The sequence below is a fragment of the Leptonychotes weddellii genome, chromosome 12, assembly GCF_054177405.1.
Source record: "Leptonychotes weddellii isolate Sample4059 chromosome 12, ASM5417740v2, whole genome shotgun sequence".
Taxonomy (NCBI): domain Eukaryota; kingdom Metazoa; phylum Chordata; class Mammalia; order Carnivora; family Phocidae; genus Leptonychotes; species Leptonychotes weddellii.
The window spans coordinates 65,151,950-65,171,536 of record NC_138380.1 but is presented as its reverse complement, the minus strand read 5'-3'; the positions used below and the strand labels follow the sequence as shown (position 1 = coordinate 65,171,536).

Sequence of the window (19,587 nt, the reverse complement as noted above, 5' to 3'; positions counted from 1 at the left end):
GCCCGATGCGGGACTCGATCCTAGGACTCCAGGATCATGACCTGAGCCGAAGGCAGTCGCTTAACCAACTGAGCCACCCAGGCGCCCGTCCTTGTCATTTTAATTGTTGTTCCCTCATAGGTGATACACCTTTTTATTATGCAATAATAGAACTTTTAAGAACTTTTTGTTTTTGGTGTTCTCTATATTTGTCCTTCCAAGATTCATTGGTCTTCTTGACTCTTAGGAGTGCTACCTAATGTATTCTCACCTATTACCCATGAAATAGTTCCTTTCCGTTATTCTCTAATATATCCTCCTAGAACAATGATTAGATGTTGGTTGAACATTCTCACTCTATCCTTCATATCTCTTTGCTTCTCTTTCATATTTTGTCTGTATTGCATTCTTAGTATTGAGAGACAAGCAGATCAGGTTCAAGACAGGAAATTAAAGTAAAAGCTAGTCTTGAGATCTTGAGTACTAGTTAGAGAATATTAAAGGCATGTAAAATAGAGATTATCTCTGTCACTTTTTGTAGGATTTCTTTTAGTTTAAAACCATTTTGAGGGGCGTCTGGGTGGCTCCGTTGGTTAAGAGTCTGCCTTCAGCTCAGGTCATGATCCCAGGGTTCTGGGATCAAGCTCCACGTCAGGTTCCCTGCTCAGTGGGGCGTCTGCTTCTCCCTCTCCCTCTACTCCTCCACCCCCCACCGCCTGCTCTCTCATGCTCTCTCTCTTTCTCAAATAAAATCTTAAAAATAAATAAATAAATAAAACCATTTTGACTAGTAACTTGCTTTTTAAATTCCTGCTGGTATGATGTGGATGGAACTAGATGGTATTATGCTAAGCGAAATAAGTCAATCAGAGAAAGACAATTACATATGGTTTCACTCACATGTGGAGTTTAAGAAACAAAACAGAGGATCATAGGGGAAGAGAGGAAAAAATAAAACAAGACAAAACCAGAGAGGGAGACAAACCATAAGAGACTCTTAATCATAGGAAACAAACTGAGAGTTGCTGGAGAGTAAGGGGGTAAGGGGATGGGGTAACTGGGTGATGGACATTAAAGAGGGCATGTGATTTAATGAGCACTGGATATTATATAATACTGATGAATCACAGGCCTGTACCTCTGAAACCAGTAATACATTATATGTTAATTAATTGAATTTAAATTAAAAAAATTTTTTTTAAATAAATTCCTGCCAGTATTTATAAATCTAATCCTTTTCGTTTATTTTTTTAGGTCATTGTATCAATGAGTATAGCATTTGCTCAACAAACTGAACTATCTAGAATATCTGGGGAAAAAGAGGATACTACATCGTCAAAACAAGCACATGCTTTCTGTCAGCAAGAACATTTAAATAAAATGAAATTATCACAGGGTCAAACTTTTGAAGCAATGGACATGAAATTTAAAGAAGAATTTAAACCACTCAGTAAAGAGTTAGGAGAAAATGGAAAGGAAGTTCTGTTATCAAACAATGATAATCTTGGTGATAAACTAGAATCGAAGGACCATGAACTGACTATTTCAGAAGAAATGTTCTCCAAAGATAAAACATTTATAGTCAGAGACCCTGTAAGTGTGCTTCTTTGTATAAGAAATTGTGACTTCCTTCACTATAAAAATATTACCAGTAATTAATATTCCTTAATGGGGAAGGAAGGTATCTAGTCTTGACTTAGGGATTAGCATTATGATTGTGTTTTATTACTTATATATGAATAAATGATTTAATATTATTATTAAATAAAACAAGTCTGGTTCATAGTATTGTTAATCTTGTACATACTGTGCATGGTAAAATCTCATTGTAAGTTATACTTGCATTAATTTTGTTTCAGTCAATTTAAGATTAATTATCCTGTAGTTTAGCAGTATGTATGAATAAAATATTTGCTTCATTTAATGTGATAATAACATCACAAGGAAATAGCTACCTGTTTAAGAAGATAATTTGAAATATTGTACTCTGTATATACTAATTCTTTTCTTCTTTACTTATCCATTAATGGAGGATCTCTTCTGTGTCTATAGCACAACTGTGTGTTTAACAGAAAGTAATAAATCCTACATTTAAAAATTATCTAAATTCAAATTTTTTATTAATGTTCAGGATGGGTTATGTCTTGTTTAGAGGCATATTCAAATAAAATTGTCAACTTCTTCATGAAGTGCAAAACTAAGGTATTTGTGAAAACCTCTTTAGTTTACCAGCAACTGTTCATTTAAGTAGTAGCTCTTTGGGAATTGAAGTACTTCTGAACTTCATTAAGGAGTTGATTTCTTATGAATTTGAGAAAGTGGAATATAAAGCTTTTATTTCCAAATAAAAATTAGTGAAAATTGTTTCTTATCAAGCAGTTCTCTGTAGTACTATGATGACCACTGCATAATATAAATTAAATAGGTAAAAATTTTCACGTTTTATAAATTTAATTTTAATTTTAAATTATAAATATTCCATTTATATTATCTCCCCGTCATAAAATGTCAAGAGGGATAATGGAGTTATAGCTTCATTAAGAGCAGAAGGTATCCTGAGGATTTTTAGTCTTTCTTCTTTTTCTCTCTTAGAATCAGATTGCCTCTAAACTAACTGCTAAACAACTATTTTGCTTTTAGAAAATAACCTATGTAATAATAATAAACTAACTTCACGCCAGACTTGGAATTACAATTAAGACAAATTTCTTTTTTTTTGCTTTATTAGTTTAGTAATGGGGATAAAAAATCAGGTGCTTTGTGGGGTTAGAATTGCTTTCATATTAGTTCCTAATGATGTTGACACTGAAAAATTGCCACGAAATGTTTTATGATTGCTGTCTTTTTTTTTTAACTATTGTAGATCCATGATGAGATTTTGGTGTCAAGTATGGATGCTTCTAGACAACTAATGTTAAATGAAGAACAGTTGGAAGATATGAGGCAGGAACTTGTACGGCAATACCAAGAACATCAGCAGGCAACAGAACTGTTACGGCAGGCACACATGCGCCAGATGGAGAGACAGCGAGAAGACCAGGAACAGCTACAAGAAGAGATTAAGAGACTGAATAGACAGTTAGCCCAGGTATGGGACTTAGAGTCCCTTTTCTCCCCAATTAAAATAACAGTATTCTTTATGTAGCCTTTTTTTAAAAGTCAGTATTATTGCCACCATCTGAATAAATACAAACCTTTAACATCAGGAACGGACTTCCATCAGCACAGCAGCCTTAGATCTTGTTAGGAACACCTGACCCACCCTTGGAGTGCCTTGCCTCTGTGCCATTTTATTTATCTGCCCTTTCGCCATTGGAAAAGTGGCTACAAGGTTGTTTGTATGTTTTGAATCGTTCCATTGACCATACACAACAAAAGCACTTTGACAGTTTTGGAAATTCTTTGTGCTGAGATGCAGTTGACAGTCATTTTTCCCATATTCATTTCTAGTTTTGTGAGTCCACCAATTAGCATCTCCAAGGTTTACCTTTATCTATCTATAATCTATCTTTTTAATCATGAATGGGAATCTGAAGTAGTATGTTTCTGGAACTTCCTCCGGGGAAACATCTCTTCTTGATTTGAGAAATGCAGATTTACGTAACATTCTTATCCCTTTCCTTACTCCTTGGTATTTGGGAGCTGGATTCTTATCAATTGCTGTATATAGACTCACAAAATCATTACAGAAAAGCAAGAAATATTTATATAGACGTTCCTATAAAAACAAATTTATTCCATTTATTTTGAAAACTTAAACAGATTAAAAAAAGAAATCTTGAAATATGTTCTTTCAAATATAGAATAATAGGAAAATTGAGAGTTGAACATAAAACATATCATTTGGAAAAATTGATACTGCTTTTCTTCATTGCATTTTGTGAATTCAAACCTCTGAATTTTCAATGCAAAATTGGCGTATAAAAATAATATTAATTGAGGGCGCCTGGGTGGCTCAGTTGGTTAAGCGACTGCCTTCGGCTCAGGTCATGATCCTGGAGTCCCGGGATCGAGTCCCACATCGGGCTCCCTGCTCGGCAGGGGGTCTGTTTCTCCCTCTGCCCTCTTCCCTCTCATGCTCTCTGTCTCTCATTCTCTCTCTCTCAAATAAATAAATAAAATCTTTAAAAAAAAAAAAAAAATAATATTAATTGAGCTTCACCAATTCCGGAATTAGCTTTTTTAAGTTTGATATTTTGCATTGAACTTTATATATGCTTTTAACCCCTAATCATGGGATGTAACTCATAGGTAGAAAAGGCCTCTTGGTTCCAGGGGGTTAAAAGAAATATGCTAATTATTTCTGCTTTTTTTTTTCTTCTGTCGCAAACAATATTCTCTCATGACCTTTTTTCTTATTTAGAGATCCTCAGTAGATAATGAAAACCTGGTTTCAGAGAGAGAGAGGGTGCTTTTAGAGGAGCTGGAAGCACTAAAGCAGCTGTCTCTAGCTGGAAGAGAGAAGCTGTGTTGTGAGCTGCGCAACAGCAGTACGCAGACACAGGTAGTATGGACTTTGGCCCACCTAGGAGCAGTGGATCAGCAATGCAGTAGGATCTGTTTGTCTTTGTTGTTGGTGTCCAATGTATTTTTATAGGCGTTGAGCTTAATGTATTTGTGATTGTTTACATGCAAGGTAGGTGGAGTCCTTCTATGTAAGCTAATTTGCATGGGACATTGCTATAGCAGCACCAGCGGTTGCACCAACTTGATGTCATACTAGAGCCTGCATTAGCTAGAACCCATTCAAGTTCTTTTCATCTCTGTGTTAGGTTGCCTTATCTTTTTTGATAATGCTAATCCCTTGATAAAATGTAGTTAAATATTATTTCAAAGATTATCTCTTTTGCCTGCAGAGATTTCTATTTCACCTCATAACAGTATAGAAGAATGACATGCTGTTTCCAAGATGACAGGTTTTCTTTCTGTTTTGTCCTCTCTGCCTTTATACAAACTTAAGCAGAATGGAGATGAAAACCAAGAGGAAATTGAAGAACAGACCTTTAAAGAACAGGAGTCAGACAGAAAACCTGAAAATGTGCCTCCTGATATTCTGACCAATGAAAGGTATACAGAATGTGTTTGGTGTTTTCTGTTTTTTTTTTTTGGTACAAAGGGAATTAAATAGTTGTTTCAATGTGGTAAACTTTATTTGTCCTTATTTTGATCTTGTACATTTATTTGTCCATTTTACTGTGTATGTAAGGAACTGTCAATTTTTGATAAATAGACAAATTTATAAAAATCTTTTTTATGTAAGGTAATTTTTGTTTGGATATTGATCATGTACTTATCTCAGTAAATGATAAGGCATTATTTGATTATTGAACCTTAATTTTATTCTGCTCATATGCCATTTTTTATCCTAAAAAACATAATTGCACTTGTGAGTGTATTTCTTCAGTATATGGACATGCATTCCCCTTGCTTGTGATGAGAAAAAAAATGAAGTGTGATAGTCTACAGTTAGCTTCTTTCATTCATTTACTGCATATAAGATGAGAACTTTTAATCCATATCCCACTTTTATAGAGGAATAAATTAATGATCCGATGTTAACAAAACTTCCCCTGACTTGATTTTGTAGATGTTAATATAAAAATGTAAAATATTAAATGAGAATTCACCCTCATATTAAGGACTGTAAGCAGAATATTTTAAAATTTGTTTTGTTCAAATGAAAATAATTTCTTTAATTTTAAATTAAATTAATATCTACTAACTTAATTTCCTCCTTTTCCAATTTCTGTGACTGTCAACCCTCTGTGTCCTCCTAACCTCCTTCCTCAGCTTGCATGGAGGAATTTGGCCCCTAAGATTTTGGCTTCCCCATTGGATCATCAGTATGGAACACAGTCAGTATGGAACTCAAACAAGAAAGACAGTGTATGAAAATTAGAGTTACCATGGCAATATAAAATAAACATTTTGTTTATTTTATATTATTTATCTCTAATTGGTATATTTTTAAAACTAGTGTTTAATTTTTAGGAATTTTTGCAGTGAGTGCTAATAAATGAGTATTCATATTTATTTCTCTTTACCATCATATTAATTTTAATCATTTCTCTTATTTATAAATATTTTTTTAAAAGATTTTATTTTTTTTATTTGACAGAGAGACCCAGTGAGAGAGGGAACACAAGCAGGGGGAGTGGGAGAGGGAGAAGCAGGCTTCCTGCCGAGCAGGGAGCCTGATGCAGGGCTCAATCCCAGGACACTGGGATCATGACCTGAGCCGAAGGCAGACGCTTAACAACTGAGCCACCCAGGTGCCCCTAGAAATATTTTCAAATTATCCTAATCCTGAGGTGTTTGGGGCTTGAACAAAACCTAAGAAAAAATTAAATAAAACCCTTAACTGACTTACTACTAACTAAATTACTTAGAGTTTTATTTTTAATGTCCTGGTCTCATGTAAGCAGAGAACTTGATCTAGGTACAAAAATAGAACTCTCTCTTTCACTGGACAAATACTGAAGGAAAACTTGTCCGTTTATTACCTTGTCTTAAAATAGTTATGTCATGTGCCTGTGAAAACAGATATCCTTTAACCTGATTGTTGGTGATCTCCCACAGTGTGAAGTTGAGAGAGCAAACTGTCTTAAGGCAGAGGACCTTTACCATAAAAGTCTCTTATTTTATATTAAATATAAAGTTTGCCACTATAGTACTCTTATTGAATTAAGCTATTAGGACAACAGAATTGTATAGTTATTCAGAAGATTAATCAGATAATCTTCTGAATCAGCATTTATGGGAGTATATTTCTTGACATGAAAAGATGTTGTGTTAAGCAAAAAACAAAAAAAACTTACAAAAACTCTTTGCTCTGGATAATTCCATTTTTGTTTTTTAAAATGTATATATTGATGAGGTGGAGGGGAAGCCTAGAAAAATAGATCTTAAAATGTTAACAGTGATTATTTTTGCTGAGATATTTAGGTGGGTGGTTAGCACTGTTTTCTAATTTTTTTTTTTTGCAAATGAAAATGACATCTTTTTAAAAAGACAGATGCACTATTAATTCCATTTGGTTGAAAATAAGTTCCTTCTGGCTGAAATGAATGTGGTTTATGTAACTTGAGAAATTTCTGTCTCTGGAGCAGATATAATAAAGAATGTCCTATGATATTCCCTCTGGTGCTGGCAGATAGTGATATTGCACAACAGACCTTTTTAAAAATAGGTCTCTGCCTGTTTTTGTAATTTAATTATCTAGATTATCACCAGGAAGTTGTAGAAATATGCATTTTTCTGATGGAATTTTTAAATTATATTGTTTGACACATAAAAAGATTAAATGTGATTTTCTTCCAAGTTAGAAACTTTACTAACCTAAAACTTATATGATTTATTTAAGGTCAGTAAAGTATTGCACATTTGTAAAAAAAATGTTAATAGTTTACTGATGGACCAAAATCTTTTTAGAAGAAAACAAATTTTATAATGTAATTCTTAAATAAAAAACAAAAGCACTTCATTTTAAGTGCGATTGCATATTATTTCAGTAGAGAGGGTCGTATAATATTTTTCAAGTCAGATTTTTTGTGGGACATAAGCTAAGTGTTTGCTTCAAAAAGATTAAGCATTTTAATAAATGTTTCTTTATCTATACAGGTTTGCACTCCAGAAAGCTAATAACAGACTTCTGAAGATTCTCTTAGAAGTTGTGAAGACAACAGCAGCTGTTGAAGAAACAATTGGTCGCCATGTTCTTGGTATTCTAGACAGATCTAGTAAGGTCCAGTCATCTGCCAGCTTGATTTGGAGATCAGAAGCAGAGGCACCTATAAAGTCAAATATCCATGAGGGACACACAGGAGGTACTAGTTTGAGACTATCATCATTATCTTCAATAAATCTTTCTTAGTTCAAGGCAGTTTTGCTATGTGTTGAAAATACAGAAGAGACAATATTGAAGTTTTTTCCAACAAGAAAATCTTGAGACACAAATACTTTGGAGCCAGTATTCTCGAAACACCATTATTGTATAGCAGTTGCAAGTGGGTATCTTGGAGTTGTTGTTGTACATACTCAGGGTTTTAACTACTTTGCTATATAAACCAGAGACTGTTTAATTTCTCCACCATAAAAGAAAAATTCCACATCACTTCTCAGGACACTTACCAGTATCCATGAGGTATTGGCAACATCCTGAAATCACCCTAAAGATTAGAAATAAAGAGCTTTTAAGAATCAAGCATCAGTTTCACATATCTGTTGAGGTGGTTAGAAGAAAGTCTTGATAAGAAACCCAAGACTTGATCTTTAGACTATCCTTTGCTAGCTCCTTTCTTCCTTTCGGAAAAGTGGTTTGAAGTATGACAGAATATGTGTGGATCCAGAGGTTAGATCCTGACATGACGTAGCTCTCTTCCTAATTCTCTCTTCTTCCAGCTGTGTGGGCTGGGCTCTTCTTTGAATTTCTTGCTTTCACGCTGCTGACGTCTACCCTCTTGTTTTATAATTCCTTGTTGATGAGGAAATCAGGCAATCAAAAGGTGAGAAAGTTTGTCAGATGGAGAAAGATAGGGTCTGGACTCTTGGATCAACAGATCAAGTCCCTACTTTACTACCATTCCACACCCAAGCATTTCTCTCCAGTTAGAGGCCAACCTTCTAAAAATGCCAATATTTGCAGTGTTTGAGAGCATTCTGTTTAAGTTTCAAGTGGAGAAATGAGAAGAAATTATCCCACTTACAGAAGGTTTACCTAATTGCAAGTTGGCCAGTAGTCTGTTTCCAAGTGCAGAGAAAAGCTTGATTTGGAATTGTAAGTAAAACTCCCTCAGTTAAGTACAAAGATAATTTTAAAAACCTCTTGGGGTGCTTGGGTGGTGCAGTCGGTTGAGCATCCAACTCTTGGTTTTGGCTCAGGTTGTGATCTCAGGGTCATGAGATCGAGCCTTGCATTAAGCTCCACCCTTAGCATGGAGTCTGCTTTGAGTTTCTCTCTCCCTCTCCCTCTGCCCCTCCCACTCGTGCTCTTGCTCTCTCTCCCTCTAAAATGAGTAAATAAATCTTAAAAAGTTTTTGGAAAAAAAAAAACCCTTTTAGTAAAATAAGAGCTGAAATAATAACTGAATTTTTAAACTTTCAAATTCATCTTTTCAAACTTTATAGAAGTATTTTGTCAAATTAATTTCACTCTCTGTTAAGCTCTCAATCAAGGGCTATTTTATTTCTACATATAGATCTTGATGTATAGAAAAGAATTAAGTAATACTTTCTTGGTCTTATTGTAGAAGTGTTTATCAAACTAATTAGGATGACCACTAATACCATTTGGGGACACCTAGATACACATTTTGTATCTTGGAGGAAATACTGAATTAATAGAATTTATCATTTAAAACTGAATTTTCTGATAAACTTTGAAGAATATATTGGCTTAAAAAAAATTGACACTGTTCCATTTATAAGAATTTTTTCTGATGTTCCTTCATATTTTTTCATGGAGCCTTATTGTAAAAACTAAAGGAACTTCTGAAATATTTCTTTTATGTCTTATTTAATATGACAGAAAAAGTTCAGTCTTATTCTGATTATGAAACATTTGCTTTTCAGTTTTTATATATGACTTTTTATTGTCGGTAGTAGTACTTGTGATCTATTTTCAGCTTTCAAGTCCAAACTTGTTTAGATTTTATGCATGTGTGGACTTGTTAACTCTCTGAAGTAAATAATTGATTTGCTAATGTGTGCCTCCTCATAAGAATAACCTCGTTTATGAAACTAAAGGGAGATTTTGAGCCAATGTGAAATTATGTTGAACTTGAGTGAATATTAAAGTAGTTCATAACAATGAGTTCTCCTAGGATATGTTGAAAGAAAAGTTCTTTGAGGCCTGCACTGTGATGGCTCAGTGGTAGAATGCTTACCTCTGTTACTTTTGTAATAGGAAAATCAATAAAGTTAATACATTTTTTAAATCCTAAAGGAAGGTGACATCAGAACTTAACCATTGACAATAGTGTGCTTCTTGCTAGACTGACCCCCTTGGGAAGCCTTCCACTTTCAGGGGAAACTAAAGTATGTGAATACCTCCTGGGAAACTGCCTTTAGGACCATCAGCCCAACCTTCCAATCTCCTCAATGACTGCATATCTTAAATATTCCTATTGTTTCTAGGATAAAGGCCAAATGTCTATAGCCAACAGTAGTTATTTCCTAGAATACTCTTTAATGCTGCTTCCTCAGAGAGGTCCTCCTTGACCACTCTATCTCATTTAGTCCCTCCTCATTTTCCCCGATGACCAAGCACTGAATCTCATCTGCTGCAGTGTCCTTTTGGAGTAGTGTGATGTGATAGAAAGAATGCTGGGTTAGTAATCTAACCAGGCTCTTGATTCTTACTCTAGCTCTCTGCAACTCTGGGCAGATCAGTCTCCCAGGGCTTCAGTTCACTTTACTCATCTGTCAGGTATAAGAGGCAAAGTAGAGTCAGTGTTTCCATTTGGAGCTTTAGAGATCTTCAGAAGGCCATTGGGCTAGGGGATGCTCTGTCGGATCACCTACCCTGCTTAATCTGGGAAGATAAGGAATGAACATGGTATAAATCCATAAAGTAAATGACTAAAGGACTTTTGAATAACCATCATCTGCTGTGTTTAAGACACATATCTGAGTGCTTCACCAATGTGAAATCATGAGTCTCTTCACCAAACTGACAATTCTGAGATTTCTGTTGGCATTTTATGAAATTGCCCTGCCAATTTATGTTTTCGTCTGGTTTTTCTCCCAAAGACTAGTTATTATAAATACAATGTAACCTTGATGTCTTTCTCATTCTTTTATTTCATTGGAATAAGCAACAATAGAAGTTCTGTTTCTTCATTGGAACGTATTCACATTATTTTTGTTTGTATCTTCAAAATGTTACCAATAAGATACATTAAGCTAGTTGACATCTTCACCTTTTCTAGATACTTTAATATATATTTTTTCATTAACATTTGAAAAAATTTCAGTGGCTTTTTATAAGCCATTTTGTTTTATGTATCTTTTGTAGTTTGTGCTTGAGATTTGTTCCCACGCAATATACAGTATCTTTAATTTTTTTCCCTCACCATTGATTTCTTTTTTCCCCAAAGCATGTTGATATCTTCATAATATGGGGGGGGGGAAAGTGCGTTCATTTTTCTTAACTTTGCTCCTCACTCAAGGTAAACCTTGACCAACTCAATGAGAGATTAGACCAACTCCTACTTTTACCAGCTTTGGTTTCTCTTCCTACAGTACCACAGCTGTTCTCTCTGGACAACAGTGACTTCCCAGTTGTCAAATCCAATAGCATCTTCTCAGTCCTCGTCCTGTTTGAGTGTCTAAACAAATAACATTACTGACATCTCTGCCTTTTATGAAATGTTCTCTTGTCTCCTGGAACATCTTCTGTCTTTCTGTGACTTTTTTCCACACAGGTTCTTTTGTTAGTTTATATTATGGAGGCGCCAACTATGTTTGTCCTCCTTCTCTCCTGAAACAGGAAAGCAATTGTTTACTGCTCATGAAATAAATGTATCCACTTTCAGGATTTCGACTCTCACCTTAATACAAATGACTTCTAAGGCTCTGCAGACCGAAATTTCTAAGAGTTGACTCATCTTCTCTACCTAGTCCATTAACACTTCCAACTTCATTTTTCATGCCTGCTCTATACACTTTCTCCTGATTTTTAAAGTATTTCTCTTAATCACTCTTCTGTCACCTAAGAATGATTTATGCTTAAACCCCAGAGTCATCTTTTACTACTTTCTTTCTCCCTTGTCTTATACATTTAGTCTTCTCCGACCTGTCCCCAACCCCCCACCTTTCAACACTTCTCACCTAGGCTATTGAAATACTCTTCTTTTTTTTTTTTTTTTTAAGATTTATTTATTTATTTGAGAGAGAGCTCACAGATGGAGAGGGAGAAGCAGACTCCCTGCTGAGCAGGGAGCCTGACACGGGGCTCGATCCCAGTACCCTGGGATCATGACCTGAGCCGAAGGCAGACACTTAACTGATTGAGCCACCCAGGTGCCCGGATTGAAATAGTCTTCTAACCTGTCTCTTCTTCAGCCCTTTTTCTGCATTGCTGCAGTTTGTTTCCTGATTCCTAGATTTTATATCTTCCTGTTCAAAAAATCATTTACTACCCATTCTTTATAGCAAAACCCCAAGATTCCTATAAAAGTTAAAACCATTCACAGCCTCCTTTCCAGCTACTTTCTTTTAGCTCCAGCTACCTGCTTTTAGCTCTCCTCCCATCCCATCCTAACTTCTCCACATACTTTCACCCCGTAAAGCCTTGGCTCCGCATTGTATCAAACTATTCTCTTTCCTCAGGTTTGTCAAATTGTCTGTATTTATTAGAAAGAAAAGGTCACTAGAGTGCATTTAATTTTAAAGATGCTATATAACATATATTTTTAGTTTTAAACACCAATTATAAAGTTAATATTTCTTGCTTCCATAGCTTCTTCAAAAATATTTATTTTCTAGACTACATTCATTTTGTTTAGTAACTTTGTAATATATACATTGTATTATACTTGATATGAATTCATTTTGAATTCCAAGATCCTTTTGAACTCATGAATACTTACGAAATATTAATCCCTATTACCAAGACATTCAGTTTTGAATACATGGAATAATATAAGTAAATATTAGTCTGGTTGCTGTCTGTTTTTAAGTGTTGAGAATAAAAATACAAAGTGAAAATTGTATTAGCTGTTACACTAAGAACTTAGTGTAACTAACTGCAACTGGAATGCAGTTTTGGATTCTCTAGCCGTGACTTGTACAGAGGAGGTACTCAGTGAATATTGAATGTGCTGCATTCAGATATTTACCTGATATTGTTAATACATGAGATTGAGAGAAATACATGGCACCAGCTACTTTAGCTTAGCTAGACATTTTAATAAATAGCTCCTCTTCTCCTGGATGACTAGATCAAAATGAATATCCTTTTTTTTTGTTTTAAAGATTTTATTTATTTGACAGAGAGAGTCACAGCGAGAGAGGGAACACAAGCAGCGGGAGTGGGAGAGGGAGAAGCAGGCTTCCTGCGGAGCAGGGATCCCGATGCGGAGCTCAATCCCAGGACCCTGAGATCATGACCTGAGCCCAAGGCAGACGCTTAACGACTGAGCCACCCAGGCGCCACCCAGACTGCCTAGTTTTGTTTTGTTTTAAAGATTTTGTTTATTTATTTGACAGGGAGAGATAAACAGCGAGAGAGAGAACACAAGCAGGGGGAGTGGGAGAGGGAGAAGCAGGCTTCCCGCCGAGCAGGGAGTCCGATGTGGGGCTCGATCCCAGGACCCTGGGATCATGACCTGAGCCGAAGGCAGATGCTTAACGACTGAGCCACCCGGGCGCCCCTCAAAATGAATATTCTAAGTTCTTTGGAAATTAAAGTTTGCTGTTAATTTGTTCACTTTCTGATAAGTTACTGATAAGAAATAAGCACTACATGTAATAAAAGCATAGGTCATTCCTCTTCAGGATATTTCATTGTTGGGTTGTAGTATGCTGCCACAGATGAATACCGTATTCCATGACAGCAATAAATAAGCTATGCTTTTATTTCAGTTTAGAGAAAACACTTCCAAAGCTTATTCTCTGCTCATGTAAACTCAGTTTTTTTTTTAAATAAAAAATAAGAATAGTGTGGATACATACATTCATAGTTAAATTAGTACTGCTCATCAGTCTATTAACCTCTTTGTAATATACCTCTTACAAAATTTCAGGCTGCAAAATGGTCTTAGTCCCTTTTACTGTCTGGCCTGAGCTTGTGATGCTACCCAGTATAGTGCTCAGAAATCAGAGGATCTGTGGGGTGCCTGGGGGGCTCAGTCAGTTAAGCATTCGACTCCCAACTCTTGGTTTCAGCTCAGGTCATAATCTTGAGGTCCTGGGATCAAGCCCCGCGCTGGGCTCCATGCTCAGCAGGGAGCCTGTCTAAGGATTCCCTCCCCCACCTGTCCTTCCCCCTGCTTGCTTGCTTGCTTGCCCTCTCTCTCTCTCTCCCAAATAAATAACTCTTTTAAAAAAAATCAGAGGATCTGTTCTAGACAAAATCTAGCACTTCTTCTATCCTTCCATATACCTGGAATATCCCATTGCACAGTGTTTTTCTTTTCATATCATTTATGTATTTATTTTCTCATTATACAGTCCTTGAGCATAGGAACCAGATCCCACCACTTATGTGTCTCTATTACTTAGTAAATCCTGCACGGTGGGCACTTAGTAAATATCTGTTGGAAGTTGTTTTAAAAGTTTTTATCAAAGAGGGGTGCCTGGGTTTCTCGGTTGGGCGTCCGACTCTTGATTTCAGCTCAGGTCATGAGATTGAGCCCTGCAAAGGGCTCCGCACTCAGCAGGGAGTCTGCTTGAGATTTTCTCCCTTTCTCCTCTTGCCCCTTCCTCCTTTGTGTGCATGTGCGTGTGCTCTTGCTCTCTCTCTAAAATAAATAAGTAAATCTTAAAAAAAAAAAAAGGTTTTTGTCAAAGAAAAATTACTGAATAACCCAAGTATTAATTTCTGCAAAGCCCTCTTAGCACAGCATTATCCTTCTCATTCTGCCTGCTTGGTTATCAAATAATATTACATTCTGTATTTCCCTATTTGTTATATTGCAGTGTTGTTATTAAAAGGCCTTAACAAAAGACCTGTAGTTCAATGATTTCAGCTTTTAACTGATTTTATTTTGTAACTTTTTTTACTGTAACTATTATTATAATAGATTTATGCCTTTAAAATACTGTTATTCCGGGGCGCCTGGGTGGCTCAGTTGGTTGGGCGACTGCCTTCGGCTCAGGTCATGATCCTGGAGTCCCGGGATTGAGTCCCGCATCGGGCTCCCTGCTCGGCAGGGAGTCTGCTTCTCCGTCTGACCCTCCCCCCTCTCATGCTCTCTCTCTATCTCATTCTCTCTCAAATGAATAAATAAAATCTTTAAAAAAAAATAAAAAAATAAAATACTGTTATTCCAGTTACAGATGAGTCTATACCCTCTTATTCTGGAAGTGATATGCCAAGAAAAGACAGTAGTATGTGGTCAAAAGTAACTGAAGAAGGGACAGATCTCTCAGAACGGCTTGTGAGGAGTGGTTTTGCTGGAACTGAAATAGACCTTGAAAATGAAGAACTTATGCTGAGTATCAGCTCTCGACTACAAGCAGCAGTTGAGAAACTCTTAGAAGCTATAAGTGAAACCAGCAGTCAGGTAACCTCCTTATGTTGCTAATCTGTACTACATTTGTAGGTTTTCTTTTAAGCCAGTGAACAACTAAGTGTTTTCTCTCTATTGTCTCACAGAAATTTAGTCATGTTCCTCTTTATAAATGATTGGATTTGTAACAACCAATATTGATATCAACAGGTTTCTTTTCAGGTGGTAAGTGTTAATGTCTTGACGGACTCTTCAGGTTCTAAAATTCAGTGTTTTAATTTTAAAATTTTCTAGACCCTTACACATTACTTTTTTTTTATATCAAAAGAGATTTTAACTTTATCATTGACTGAAATATTCCATTATAATATATGTTATTTATTTGAAGGAATAATACAAGGAATATCTTAAACCATATGCTCTAGTATGTCCTAACACACTGCTATTGTAATATGATAACAAATCAAACCTACAGTCCTTCACAGAAAACATCCTTTTCATGAATGTTAATAGATTACCTCACTTTACTCTCTCTTGGTAGGGTTAGATGAGGGATACTTTCTACATCGAAGTACTGTTTTTATAGAAATTTTAAAGGGGTATAATCATTTATAACCTAAAATGCAATTTTCTCTGTCTCTAACATTTTTACACTAGTATGGTAAATGTCTCTTAAGTTACTGTATGTAGAATTTAAATAATTGTTGCTTTAAAATGAAGCAAATTCACTTATTTATTTTAAAAATGTTTAAAACAACTGTAGAATCATAGCTGTATGTTAATCAAGTGAGTACTCCATTGTCATCAGTTACAGGGCCAATATTATTAACATTTTCATTGATACCTTTATTCACAGTATCCTAAATCCATCTGTATTTCAGACAGAAGTTGAGAAGTTGAAAAAGTGTCTTTGATGTCTTGTTATTTCTAATGTCTGGCTTTCATTGATGCTACTTTTTTTCCTCTAAGAAATTATTCTGTTATGGAATCTTTTTGCAATAGCAGTGACTATTGGATTTACCATATTTGACAAATACTGTTATATATTTTGTGTTTTAATGCCAAATTCAATTACTTTTAGGTTAAGTTAGTGATTGAGTCCTCTCTTGGTTAGTGACCCTTGAAATCACTTGTTAACCACCTCCTATTAAGTTAATTTTTCATTATCCATTTTTTTTTCCTCTTGGGAACTTGCTATTGGCATTTAACATAGACGGCATTATCAAAACAGCATATATGTCCAGTGAAATATTTGTCTTCTGGATAGTCTTCAGACAACAAATTTTCCCCAGGTTCATTCTTCCTTGTAGGGAGACAGTTTAAATTCTCTTCTGTGCTAGAGTGGGGACTGTATCTTTAAGAGCACATTACCACACATTGCAATAATTCACTATCTGGCCAGCAGAATATATCACAATATACCTACTGTTAATTTTCTGAATTGTACCTTGATTGACTAGCCAAACTAAGGTATTCATATTTAGTTAAATATGTTTCAGAAATGTTTTCATAGATAAAGTGCTGTCTTTGGGCAATTCTTATTTCTCTGAAGCTTTCTTTTACAGCAGGTGCAAAATGATTGAAAGGCTTTTGCTTCAGTTACTTAAAGATTTCCTTGAGCATTGTAAAGAACTAAAAGAAGTACAGTATTTTTGAAAACTCACATCTTTGTGTATTTACTAATACACAATAGAAAGGATAACTACACAAATAATAATAGCGGTCTCATCTTTTGCTAAAACCACAGTGAGTTATTTTTCATTGCCAACATCCTAAGTGCTGGTAGGAAAGGCACCAATAAAAACCAGCTTCATTTGCGTTATTAATTTAAGACATTATACTCTTGGATCAAAGAACTTTAATGTTTACCGTATTTTTCTTCAGCCTCAGGTAGACAGCTTAAGCTCAAACATTGCAACTATGAATGCTATGTCATAATATGAAATTCCATAGCTATTATAAGAAAACATATTTTCTATAAGATTTGCTATTTTTTCAAGTTTTTACTTTTCTAATTAACATAAGCCCTGGATTGGCTTTCTTTTAGAATGTTTACACATAAGCCACTTTAACAGTATGCTACTCTACTGAGTGAGCTGGGCCAATTCAGGCATTTTCAGCTGTTGCTTTTCAGCACTTTTAAAGTTTGAATGCATATGCATCCTAATTATCCCTTTTATTCTATGAAAGTAGTGTAAATAATTCTGTATGGAGTCTCAACATAATCCTGCCTTTTTTTTTTTTTTTTGCTTATTTCAGCTACATTAGTATTTAATTTCTGTGATTTGTACTCTTTCCTACCATGAAAAAACTAGTAGTATTTTTCCTTTCTTAGCCACTATTAAATACTTTGATCTGGATCTTGAACGCTGTTAATACTGTTTGCTGCTACTTGATACCATCGTAAGTTACAGACAGTCCTAGTTAATGCAGTGTGGTTGACCTTTGAACAGTACAACTAAAGTGTGCCGCTCCATTTATATGCAGATGTTTTTCAATATATACAGTACAGTACTGTAAATGCATTTTCTCTTTATGATTTTCTTAATGCCATTTTCTTGTTTTAGCTTACTTTATTGTAAGAATACAGTATATAATACGTAATACATATAACATATAAAATATGTGTTAATCGACTGTTATGGCATCAGGCTTCTGGTCAACAGTAGGCTATTAGTAGTTAAGTTTTGGGAGAGTCAAAAGTTCTGTGGATTTTTTTTTTTTTTTAAAGATTTTATTTATTTATTTGACAGAGAGAGAGATAGCAAGAGCAGGAACACAAGCAGGGGGAGTGGGAGAGGGAGAAGCAGGCTTCCTGCCGAGCAGGGAGCCCAATGTGGGACTCGATCGCAGGACCCTGGGATCATGACCTGAGCTGAAGGCAGACGCTTAACTACTGAGCCACCCAGGCGCCCAGTTCTGTGGATTTTTGACTGTGCATGGAGTCAGCACCCCAACCCCTGCATTGTTCAGGGGTCAACTGTATAATATTTGTCTTCTGACAAGCACCATGGAAAATGGTAAATAAATCAGAAGTGATCCATGGTTTGACTTATTCCTGTAGGCTACTATAGAGAAATTTCCCCCAAAATCCATTAATACTGCCAACAGACAAGTGTGTGGAATCCACCCGAAACACTCATTTTCCCCAGGCCAAGATCACACCTCATCACATCTGCTTGTGTGACCAGGTTTTGAGGTACAACAGGAGCCTGACCATGGCATTTTCCAAATTATTCTCAATTTGTTAAATACTAATATAGCAATATGTTATTTAGCTTTTACTGTATTTTAAGTATCAAAGAACAGGTCACAAAAACTTTGCCTAGAGCACTAAACAGTTTTCATACTGCAGTCTCTAAACCAGCAGCATCAGCATCACTGAGGACTTGTAAATTTAAATTCTCACTCCCCACCCCAGACCTACTGAATGATGGAGCCCAGCAACCTGGGTTTAAACGGGTTCTTTAGGTGATTCTGGTACACACTGAAGTTTGAGAACCACTCATCTAGAGATTATTAGTACATGTTCACATTATTCTAGCTGAATTTTGAAGTGTTCTACCAATATCTTAGATAAAAGGTTAAAGTGGTTGTTGCCTTTTGGTATAAAAATCAGGTATATCTTAGGTGAATTGTATTTTTAAAGTAACGAGAATAGGAGTCTGTAAAACTTTCTTTTAATCCAAATTTAGTTCACCTACTACTCTTCCATGGATAGATGTTTAAAGCCATTGACTGCTTCAGAATATTCTCATTAATAACTAAAATTATCTTGAACATGATAAATATTTTTAACAGTTCATTAGATTGATACAAAACAATGTGTAATCACCTTTGTGAAATAACTTATATTCCATTTTTATTTTAATGTGTCATTATTTGGTTCTTCATAATGGTATAGTTCTCTTTTACCTTGATTTTTTTTTCACTTGTTATAAAAACTAGAACAGAACTGAGAGACACTGCTATAGTCTATTTGTGCTTGCAATGACAGAGAAGTTCAGCTAAGTAGCTCTGCACAGCATACCCTGAGACTAGGAAAGAGAGTAGCATCTCATACTTTGGAGTCAGGTGGGCCCAAGTAAAGCTTATTGGAAGACTTGATGCTTGAGATGAATCATTCATTCATCATATTTATTGAGCACCTACTGTATAATAATTGCTATTTTACATACCAGAAGTACAGCATTGAACAAAATAGACAAAATCCTTGCTCTTGTAGAGACCAACAATATGTAAACATACAGTATGTCAGGTGGTGATTATCTGCTGGGAAGAAAAATGAAATGGAGATAGAGCATAATGGGAGAAGGGGACATGTTTATAGGAAAATCAAGGAAGACCCCTCTGATGAAGTAATATTCAAGCATATTTCTTGAGGAAGATTAGGAGAGACAGTCATATAAGTAAGTAGGGGAAGAATGTTTTAGAC

At 35.4% G+C, this 19,587-nt stretch overlaps 1 protein-coding gene across 1 annotated transcript in view; it reads left to right on the top strand.

Moving 5' to 3' along the window:
• AKAP9 (A-kinase anchoring protein 9) overlaps positions 1 to 19,587 on the top strand; it is a 190,330-nt gene that overhangs the window by 111,077 nt on the left and 59,666 nt on the right. Inside the window, exons 17-22 of the mRNA XM_081799698.1 lie at positions 1,234 to 1,572; positions 2,843 to 3,067; positions 4,343 to 4,483; positions 4,943 to 5,046; positions 7,600 to 7,805; positions 14,974 to 15,206. Of these exons, the coding sequence (XP_081655824.1) occupies positions 1,234 to 1,572; positions 2,843 to 3,067; positions 4,343 to 4,483; positions 4,943 to 5,046; positions 7,600 to 7,805; positions 14,974 to 15,206 (1,248 nt within the window). The remainder of the gene's footprint in view (positions 1 to 1,233; positions 1,573 to 2,842; positions 3,068 to 4,342; positions 4,484 to 4,942; positions 5,047 to 7,599; positions 7,806 to 14,973; positions 15,207 to 19,587) is intronic.